General features: G+C 29.1%; 2 protein-coding genes across 2 annotated transcripts; both read left to right on the top strand.

The window, feature by feature from the left end:
* The first annotated feature begins 951 nt into the window (after positions 1–951).
* On the top strand, positions 952–2060 carry LOC139864470 (protein FAR1-RELATED SEQUENCE 5-like). The gene is made up of 3 exons (XM_071853053.1): positions 952–1328; positions 1418–1601; positions 1761–2060. The coding sequence occupies exons 1-3, from the start codon at positions 952–954 to the stop codon at positions 2058–2060; spliced, it is 861 nt and encodes a 286-aa protein (XP_071709154.1).
* Positions 2061–2075: 15 nt separating this feature from the next.
* LOC139864471 (uncharacterized) lies at positions 2076–3122 on the top strand. Its single transcript, XM_071853054.1, has 2 exons — positions 2076–2330; positions 2445–3122. Exons 1-2 carry the CDS (start codon positions 2076–2078, stop codon positions 3120–3122), a joined length of 933 nt encoding a protein of 310 aa, XP_071709155.1.
* The last annotated feature ends 8452 nt before the right edge of the window (positions 3123–11574 follow it).

Below are 11574 nucleotides of genomic sequence, written 5' to 3' on the forward strand. Positions count from 1 at the left end.
GCGTTGCATGTATTAATGTGACTTTGTTTTTCCTGCTTTTAATAATTTATTTTCTTATGAATATTACATATGATGAATATTATTATCTATTGTCTGATGTTTCTTTTTATTTTATGGTTTATGTAATGTTTCTGTTCATCAATGATAAATATTTTTCTAAAAACATTACATGCCCTGCACGTTTTAATTTGAATTGTTTTTTTTCTGATTTCAATACATGATTTTCTTATGAACATTACATATGTTTATTATTATTATATATTTTCTTTTCTTTTTTATTGTTTTTTAGGGTTTATGATATGTTTCTGTTCACCACTAATAAATATATTGCTAATGATATTGCGTGATCAATATTTTGTATTTTTAGGTTCTGGAGCAATTGTTGAACAAGTTGATATATCTTCAATAATTAGAGAAAGTGTTGATGGTTCACAAGAATATTTACCTGTTGTTCCTGATCATTTGAAACCTGTTATTGGTACTTTATTTCAATCGTATGATGCATGTCAGTTGTTTTATGAGTCCTATGGTGAGGCTGGTGGATTTGATACTAAAAGATCTTCGCAAAATAGAAATGCAGCTGGGATTGTTATTTACAAGGTTTTTTTGTTGTAATAGATCCGGTACTTCTAGTCATCTTGCCTATGATTCTCTTGTAGATTTTAATCTACCTATTGCTAAAGATTCAGTTGAAGGTAGTGTGGAAGGTGATGTTGAAGGTGACTCAGAAGTTGATGTTGATGGTAATGGTGAATCTAATGTTGAACTTTCTAAAGCTGATAAAAGGAAGAAAAGAAAGAAGGAAAAAAACCCCTTATTCGTAAAGTTTCCACAATCAAGACTGGTTGTTCTGCATCTCTTAGATGTAAGTTAGTTGGTGATAAGGTGATGATTTGGAAGTTCTATGAAGGTCACAATCATAAGTTAGTTTCTGTAGGTAATAGATAGCAAATGAAGATAAACAGAAGGATTGGTTTAGACGACGCGCAAATGTTGTTTGATTTAAATACTAAATCTAATGTTGGTGCTACTACAGCTTATAACATTATCTCAGATCTTAATGGTGGTTTTAGTCTCGTTGGTCCTTCTTCTATTGATTTTCAAAACTTTAGGCGTGACATGAATCGGTATGTCGGTGAAAGTGATGCACACATTTTTATAGAGAATCTTCTTCAGAAGCAAGAAGTTTTACCAAACTTCACTTGCGAGTATAAATGTGGTAATGATGGTACTTTACTTGGAGTATTCTGGTCTGATTATGTCTCTAAATTTAATTATCAAGAGTTTGGTGATATCGTGTCTTTTGATGCAACTTACAAGACAAACAAGTAAGTCTTTACTTTTGTTTTTATTAATTTATTCTGTTAACATTCAATGTGTGTAATATTATTATTAATTATGTTAAATTGTATTTCAGGTACAAGATAGTGTTTGTTCCTCTTACTGGAATTGATAATCATAAGAAACTTGTGTTTTTTGGTGCTGCTCTACTTACTGGTGAAAGTATTGAATCATTTAACTGGTTTCTAGACTGTTTCTTGAAAACTTTTGGGAATGAACCTTCATTAGTTGTCACCGATCATGATCCTGGAATGAAAGAGGCTATTGATTAGAAATTTAAACATGCAAAACACCGATTGTGCATGTGGCATATAAGTTCCAAGCTACGTGATAAGGTTTTATGTTTTTAAATTTTTGTTTTCTTACTTTTTATTACTTGCCCTTTTTCAACTTTTTTATGTTAGTTTTATATTTTTTAGGTTGGCCACGAATTGTATGATACTCCTAATTTTAGCGATCGTATGAATTTAATTTTCTGGAATCAGCAACAAACACCTGAAAAGTTTGAGACTCGTTGGAAATCATTCATTGATGACTATAAATTGCATGAAGTTAGATGGTTCGATGACATGTACAAAATTAAAGAGATGTGGGTACCATGCTTCTTCATGGATACCCCTATGAATGCTTTGATGAGAACTTCTTCACTTTCAGAGAGTGAGAATGCATTTTTCAGTAAATGCAAGAACAGATGTTCTACTTTAGTTGATTTTTATTAAAGGTTTGAGGCAGCAATGGAAAGGCAAAGACATACTACTCGTCTTCTTGAATATGAAATGGAGAACAAATTGGTTAAACTTGCAACAACTCGGCGCATTGAGAAACATGCTAGGGATATATATACCCCTAGTGTTTTTTTACTTGTTCAAGATGAAATCTGCAGATCTTCCTCTTCATGCTATCAAAAAAATTCTAGAGTTGAAGGAGATAAGCTAATTTGTGTAATTCAAGAAAAGTTTCCTGAACCACATCCTAAGTGGGATTACCAAGTAAGTATACAATATTTTCAACTTTTTATGCTTGTTTTAATATAATTATCTGTGATGCATGTTTTGCTGTTTAAATTATTTTTAAATGTTTGCATTCCAATTTTTGTTTTTCAGGTTGAATTTAATGATAAGATATTTGAATGTGATTGCTCGTGTTTGTTGTTTGTACGTGAAGGACGTTTGTGTCGTCATGTTTTCGTTGTTTATTATATAAATGAAGTTCATGCTATTCCTGATCGATATATTCTTAAGAGATGGTCAAAGGGAGTGTCTGAAGTATTCAATTCCATAGCTTCTGAGTTAAATCCGTTTGTTGCATCTTATAGGGTTAAGAAAGAGCTGCTCAATAAATTTAGAAAAGCACTCTTTTTCTTGAAGGATGATACTGAAAAACTTGAGCTGTTAAGAGACAAGTTTGATGTGTTTATTAGTGAATTTTTTAATCCGGATGATGATACAGCGCATTCTAGATTTGCTGCAATTGAGCAGTTGTATGGTTTCCCTAGGCATGCTCTTGCTAATGTTCATGGTCCAAAGGGCGTGCGTAACAAAGGTGAGAGAAGTAACAAAGGTGAGAGTAGTAACAAGAGATACTTACCTGCTGTTGAGAGAAATGGTAAGAAGCAGAGGGCTTGTAAAAAATGTGGTATTCTTGGTCATAAAAGGAGAAGTTGTGACAAACGAAATGCTGGTAAACAAAAGATGAAGCTTGTTGATGAAGATGATGAAGATGATGAAGACTATGACTCGATGGATGAACAACTTGAAGAAGTTGGTGAATCTCAAGATTGATTGTTTATTGTTTTTTTATCCTTAATTTTTACATGTTTTAGACTGCGTGTTATTAAAGATCATACCATTACTTACATTGAATATTTTAAGTTTTTCAGACTTAAATGTGTTTATGTTTTAGATCAAGTATTATTGCATCTCATATGTTTACTTATACCAACAGTTATTATGTCATCATGCTTAATACTTGATGTTCAATTCATGCTTAAAACATAATATGCAATGCATGTAATGTTATTATGTCATCATGCTTAATACTTGATGTTCAATTCATGCTTAAAACATAATATGCAATGCATGTAATGTTAGTGTGTATTAAGTACTTAATACACAATATTCAATGTATGTAATGTTAGTATGTATTAAGTTTAGTTAATACATAATATTCAATGTATGTAATGTATGTAATGTTATTATGTATTAAGTTTACTTAGTACATAATATTCAATGCATGTAATGTTACATAGCCTTGGACTTTTTAATCAATATGGTAGTTAGCTTCATCTTATTTAACATCAAATGTGTATACTGTATGCATCAATTAGTGTAATTCAGTCAACGATTACAAAATCGCTAAGTAGAAAACGATTAATGTATATAATAACCAACTGGTGTAATTTACTTTACATATAACAAAGCGTGTACCTAGTAAAATATTAATGTGAACCATATTAACTAAGTAACATCAACATAATATCTTATAATACGCAGGTTAAACGATTTACAAAATACCGTTAATATATCATGCTAAATGATTCACACAATACGGTTAATACATAATTCAAAATATAAATTGTTTTACATACTAATGATGAAATAGAAAACATTCTATTTTCTCTTATGCCATTTATCAATCTTGTTCAGTGCTTATGCCTTCGCCTTGTCCACAGTCTGCTTCTTGATTTTATCACTTGTTGTTTCTTCATAACTCTTCAATTTCTGCAAAAACTCTGATTTTAGTTCATTCAAATCGTGTGTCAAAATCTTAAGTGCATAATGCGATCTCAGGCTCATAAGCTGCTTTTTTTGAAAATTTGATTCATCCACTAATCCACAATACCACTTCTCTTCTCCTCTGTAGCATTCCATGTATCTCATAGCAAAAATACCACAGTCAATTTGATTGTCTTCAGTCATCCATTTCGTTTCCTTTAACACAACCTCTTTACCGAAAAATCTTTTGTAGTACATACTTCCAACCTTTTTTAAATAATTCGTGAAGTAAAGCATCTATAAGTTGTACAAATCAATATATTAAATTGTTGTAATAATAAAAATTGATTAAAATTTTTGTTATAATAATAAAGTTTATTTACTTTTAATATCATTCAGCATATGTAATATTATTTAAAAATTCTACATACCACATTTTCTGGAATGTTTCCATACTGGTCCTTGAATTGAAGGTCAGCTTTTACATTATCGATAAGTTCAATCTTTCCGTTCTTCATGTTGAATACTATAATATAGTAATGATCTTCAACACATATCGGAAAGAAGACCTGCAATATCATACATGATTTTATAAAATATTACTGTATATTTAATTTAGCTAGTTAGCAAAATATTTGTTATTTCATACCAGATCATAATTTTCAAATTTCGCTGCCTTGGGCCAATATTTCAGAATATCATTAACTCTTGAATTGAATTTATTTTGGTTGTCCTCTGATTGATTCTCAAGCATTCCCTCTGCCTATACATTAACATAAAATTTAATCATAATTTTTACTCAATGCATTTTTTTTCTTGTTATAAATTATATAAATGAATATTATTTTTATAAACTTACAAATATTGAAGTTGTCAAATAAAATCTTTGTTGCTTGGTCAGATCAGCTGTCTTTTCTTCCTCATTCAATATTGATGACCAAACATCGACAATGGAGGCAAACAACTTAGCTCGATATATCAGACTAGCCATACACATGCCGAAGCAATGCACGTTCACCTTCTCACTTCCAAATATTTGTTCCCTGAAACAACATCAGTAGAATTAAATATTTATATATATTTAAGGTATTTAAAATACAAATTATTAAAATTTCCCAAGTATTTTTACCATGCACTTAGCTTGAAAGATTTGATGTATCTTAGAATTTTATACTCTGCCTTAGTAAAACCTGCCCCAATGTCTACTTGCCTTTTTATGTATGGTGATCGGTATACAGCAGCCAAATTTATTTCTCTCTGTCTTTTTGTTAATTTTTCTTCAGTTATTTCCTGCTCTCGTGTATCCTCCTCACCTGATTCTTCATTATTGCCCATTACTTCCGTTTCATTCATTACGTTCATTATTACTTCTTCAATTGTTTGTTCACCTTCATCATTTTCTTCCCTCCCCTTTTCATTGACATCCACAACTTGTTTTTCATTTTCAACTACAATTTGTTTACCTCCTGGTAATTCTACATTTTCTTCCACATCTTCTTCATTCGCTTCAATGCCTTCAATCCCTTCAACTTCCTTTTCAGCTTTCTTTCCACTTTTATTACTTTCTTTCCTCTGCTTATCAGTTTCACTCACATCTTGATCCTCATTTTCATTTGCAGCTTTTTTTCCTCCTCTTGATTTCACAATTTTTTCCACACTTTCTCCATTCACTTTATTCACATGTTCATTCTCTAAATCCATCTCTTCATTCGTTTGAGAAACTTCATCATGTAAATGAAATGGAATAGGTTGTGTTGAATTAAATTCTTTTCCATCATTATTATGAGAAACACTAGGTGAAAAATCATCATCTGAGATGTGTATTCCTTTAAAATAATCTTTAAGAACTTTTGAAATTTCTTCAATGGTTTTGTTTTCTGGATAAAGTCCCAAACCTTCACTTAGGATTTGACCATAATCCTTCACATCATTTAGATTTGTTACAAGGTAGTTCACATATTCCTGCCATATATAAGATATTTAATTGTTAATATCATCATCACCCCATGTGTTATTGTTGTTTAAATCCAACATTTTGGCAATAATAATAAATATTCAACACATGTAATAATAATAAATTGCAAATTTCAACACATGTAATAATAATAAATTGCAAATTTCATACGATTTAAAACATCCATCATCCATCATCCATTATAAGTATTATAATAAACATTTTTCTTACCTTCTCAGATCCAAACTCGAGGTTCTTTGTTTTCTTCACCTCCTTTTCTCTTTGAACTACAATAACATCACCAAACACACCTTTCCTAACTTCTGCAGTTTCTCTATCCTTCAACTTTATTGATGACCATTCATAAATTGTTGATCTTTCAGGTGGTTCATATGTTCCATCAAGAATTGTTGATTGGACATAATGAAGCTGCATTTTTTTATTAATTTCATGTTAATAATTAAGATATAAATTTTTACACATGCATTATGTATAACACATATTACATGTAATAGATAATATATATAATAGTTATTAGACTTACAACAATTGTGGAGATTGATCCATTGAACGCTCCATCGGGATTGTTTCTTTCTTTCCATTCTCGAATAGTTTCATTCAAACATGTAAGCAGGTAATCACACCAATCAAGTTTTGGTATGTCACTTTCATCGTTTAAAATGCCGAGGAACTTTGTGTTTACTGTACCACATTTTGTTTGCTCGATCATCGACGATGCAAACAGTACCATGAAATCCAAAACAAACATTAGATCACTATCAGAGCTGCTCTTTAACATTTCTAGTATCTGTTTTTGATTTACATTCCCTTTTTCGTATGTGCTTCTCCACTTTACATTCATTTCTCCCCCTATTTGTGCCCTTACACGAGCTTCAACTTTATCTCCACCTATTGGAATACCATACAATTCGTGTATACTTTTTTTGGTTATTTGTATGTTTCTAGCTGGTAGTTCTATGCAGCTTGTATCAGGGTTGTACATAGAAAGACAGAAAAATGCAAGCTTCCTCGACATTTCATCAAACTGCATCTCTAACAATTTACCAAAGCCAATTCTTGTTATAGCATTGATTCATTCTCTTGACAGCAACCTTGTTGCTTGGTATAAGTTTTTTGGCGTGTTTCTGTGATACAACTTGGTGAACCCATCTGCAACATCTATTTTATTCCGTTGCTTTTGAACCTTTTTGCCTTTTTTCAATTTTCTTTTCTTTGTAACAGGTTCTTCTTCATTGTTTCTTTTCCTTTTCTTACTAGTTGTTTCAACTTCTTCAGGGGATTCATTTGATTCCACATGTTGTTCTTTCTTGTTACTCTTCTGATTCTTTATTGCTTTTTTGCTTTGTTCACGTTTTACGTTTGACCCCAGCTTTGCTTTGACTGTTTTCCTTCTAGGAATTGATTTCTTTCGTTTACCCAGTATTTTCTCTTCATATAATCTTCTGCTAAACCTTGTTTTTGTCTTTGCATCAGTTTGAAGATTTTCCCCAATGATGATCACATCTATAATATAAATATTATAACATTGTTAGAAATCAATTATCATTATAATCAACATAAAGTTTTCATTATTTTTGTATCATATATGTAATTCGAAATATTTATATACATTTATAAGTACTACCTTCATTTGATTCCTCTTCATTATTTTCATATATTGTTACTGTTCTATCACTGTTTGCTGCCTCTTCAGTATGAGCATTTGTGTTTTCTGCAACCATATAATATTTAACAAACTTAATGACATTCAACATATATATTTGTGTCGACACATAACAATAAAATTTATATATATAAATGAATCATGATATTTTTATTAATTATAAACAGTAGAAAAATGTACCTGGTTCTTCTTCTTGATTCTCTTGTTGTTCAACTTGTAGAGGTTCTATATTCATATCTTTTGCATGCAACAAGTTATAAACTAGTAATGCTTAATATACATGTTATTTTCTACTTTTAACAAACTATAAGTTCATAATAATACTTAATCTAATTAGTTTGAGACATCTATAATGTAAACATTCATGGTTGTTTATCATATCATTCACTATTTTTTGCTTTTACACTGTTTTGATTCATCTAATAAAAGTAGATTTAGACATGTTCCTCTTTTTTTTGTAAAAAATTACATATAATGAATGTTTTTGCATAAATTTTGTTTGCACCAAACTTTCTTTTGAATCTTTTTGATTTTCATCATTTCATTATGGTATTTGACATTTAAAATAAATTATCTTACAAAATAATATAATATTACTTTCAGTGAATGATATAATAACATAGAATATAAACTTTACTAATGAATTTTTTCCTTTATTTCCTGAAGAATTTTTCTCGTATATTTAACACGAGATGATGAATCTCCTGTTTGGTTTTTAAGTGCTTTTTGAGAAAGATCGTCTGTAGCTATATTACTCGACATACATGCGATTCATAGTATTTTTAAACTATTTCGAGTATAATGCATAAGATATATTCAATTTATAATATTCAACATATGTAATTGTTTTAAACCTGTATGCTGATCCATTGGATTTGTATCTTCAACCATTTCAATAGTGTCTGCATGCAACAAATATTATATTACTTTCCTTAAAACTCTAATTTAACATTTTTTTAAAAAAACTTTACATGTACAACATATATTTAAAAAAATAAAATAAAATAAAAAATAAATAACTGAAACAAGTTGTTTCGTTACTATTAATCTCAGGACCAGATAAAACATTACATTTACTGAATGTTATGCAACAACAATAACAAAAAATAAAATGATTCATGATATTTTTAAATATTTTCAAGTATAATGCATTAAATAAACTGTATATATAAAATTACTTTTCCTCGTGTTTAATTTGAGCTTTAAGTTTTCCTTCTTTCTTGCTGCTAGATAATAAGAAATCGTTATATATTAGGGTTTTATACTTCGCTTAAAAATAATGTAAAATACATGATTCAGTGATAGATTACTTACTGTATACTTTGAAATCGATGGTTCTATTATCTTCGGCCTTTGTACTTTCTTCGATTTTGGGTTTATCGTTGAAGCTAGGGTTTCGTTTTTCTAATCGCTAAAAGGAAAAATTTGGAGTGTCAGATGAAATAATGAAAATGAAAAATGTGTTAATGTGATAAATTGGAGGGGATTAATATTCAAAATTTTACCTTTTAGTTTTATTTTGTTACAGTTTTTACCCTTTTACAATCATTTTTACTTAAATATTTGATTTTACCTTTTTAGTTTTATTCGTTTTACTTGAATATTCAAAAATTTAATTTAATTTTTTAGATTTTTATTTAGCTTATTACAAAATGATCAATTATTATACACATTGATAACATTCTCCTTATGTAATGATATTATATATTTAATATACTTCATTATTTAAACAGTTATTTCCATAAAATTACATAAAAATATAAATAAAAAAACTGAAATATCATTTCAAACAAAAAATATTATAGCAAAATGACTTTTTTGCAATAAGACTATCCAAACATAGGTTACAATAATACTGAAATATCTTCACATGATATATAATGGATTTAATATGATAAGATTTAGTCACAACTTTTAATATCATAAACTTTAATAACATCCATTATTATTCATTATATCATAGCTAGATGATGTTCATAACAATCTAATACATAGTTTTAACATATATCAAATATTGTCTTAATTTGTAAAAATGAAAATAAGAAACTACAACGTTTTAAAGATTATTCTTTTGCATCGAATTTTGTTTGAAGTAAACTTTCTTCTTTTATTAATCTTCCAATGAAGCTTCTCTGCTTATTTCAATCTCACCAGTTTCCTATTTCCATCAAAATAAATCATGTTATTAGACAAATAGTATAAAACATTCACTGTATGTAATAATATTAAAAGTTTTTCATAACATACATGTTCCTCTGTTGTTTCTGAAATATTCATGGCATCTCTTCCTTGCTTCTTCTTTGAGGATCCTTCTGTGGCTTTCATTGTAGTTTCCATTGAAATATTTTATATCATCAATCACATCATCTCTTGTTTTATTAAAATCACTCAAAATAATTTTGTTTGCATATTTCTTTCTCAACAACTCAATTTGACTGCGTTGATGGTTTCCTTCAACATCTAGTCCACAATCCCACTGAATTTCACTCCTGTACACCTCCATGTGTCTCATCATCATCACCCCAAAATCTATGTTATTCTCACTTATGCCCCAAGGCACAATCTTCATTTTTGGTATACAATTTCTAATCAAATTGCAGTTTGGATGAGAAACATCTTCCAAGTATTTTGAAAACAAGTTTGTCTGCAATTCAAACAAATAAACTTAGCAATACAAATTTAATATACATATTTGTTTTTCAATTTAACAAAATGATGATTTACTTACAATGCTAGTTGGTAAACTGCCATAGTTCAAACGAGTATGAATATAAGCTTTTCTGTGATCAATTATTTCAACCTCTGAAGTTTTAAGATTGAAAACTATCAGGTAATTCAGCTCTTTTGACATTACAGGAAAGAACACCTACATTTTCAAATAAAACTAATAGTTAAATTTAAACTATTTCTTATACCTATACATATATGCATTTTATTTATGATATAGAGTGTCATACCAGATCTGTCTTTGCGAATCTGAAATCTATGTTTTCTGATGTTGCTTGTACTATCAAGTTCGTTCTGAATCTTATATAAACTTCTTCTTTGTAAGCACCTTCGTTCAGCATTTCTTCATACTGCATTTATCACAAAAATATATTTATTTTTATTAGAAATTAATGATGCATTACAACTTATTTTTATTGTGTTCTATCATTAGAATTATAAAAACTATATGTTAAACAATTACATTTTTTCATCAACAATTGTACAAGACTTACTATGATTGTGGTTCCAAAAAAGTATCTTGAACAGTCATTACTCCCAAGTAAATTTTCTTCATGATTCAAGATGTTTGACCAGCAATCTATAACAGAGGTTGATATTTTTGTATGATGAAGTAAACTTCCAACTTGTATTCTATTTATTGTATTTCCAATTATACTCCTGAATACAATCTTCCTGAAATTGTGAAAATCAACATACTGTGTATTTAAATTATTGTTCTTATAAACATGATATAGTAAATTAACTTTCTTACAATAGATTAGATACTTACAGAGGATCATCAATAAAACAATGCAAGAAGCTTGAAACGTCATTTTCGAACTCATTAACATTACTAATCTTATACTTTCCTTCAACCTTTATACCATGTTCATTTAGAAGATCAAATTTTGGAACAGAAGCATCATCCATTATTGTTGGTCTCAACTTTTAAAGTGTCACTTTCTTTGTGTTTTCATCAATTATATTAAGTAACTCATTCATTGGAAGGCCTGTAACTTCATATAGTATAATTTCTAATTTCATGATTCTTCTTCTTCTTAGTTTTCATGTTCTTGAAAAATCAATAAGATTTTTTCTCCACAGCTTCTTATATCCTCACTGTTTGGATACTTCTTTAATGCTTCCTTCAACAATACCATGAGTTGTTCGGT

This window comes from Rutidosis leptorrhynchoides, chromosome 8, assembly GCF_046630445.1.
Source record: "Rutidosis leptorrhynchoides isolate AG116_Rl617_1_P2 chromosome 8, CSIRO_AGI_Rlap_v1, whole genome shotgun sequence".
Lineage (NCBI taxonomy): Eukaryota > Viridiplantae > Streptophyta > Magnoliopsida > Asterales > Asteraceae > Rutidosis > Rutidosis leptorrhynchoides.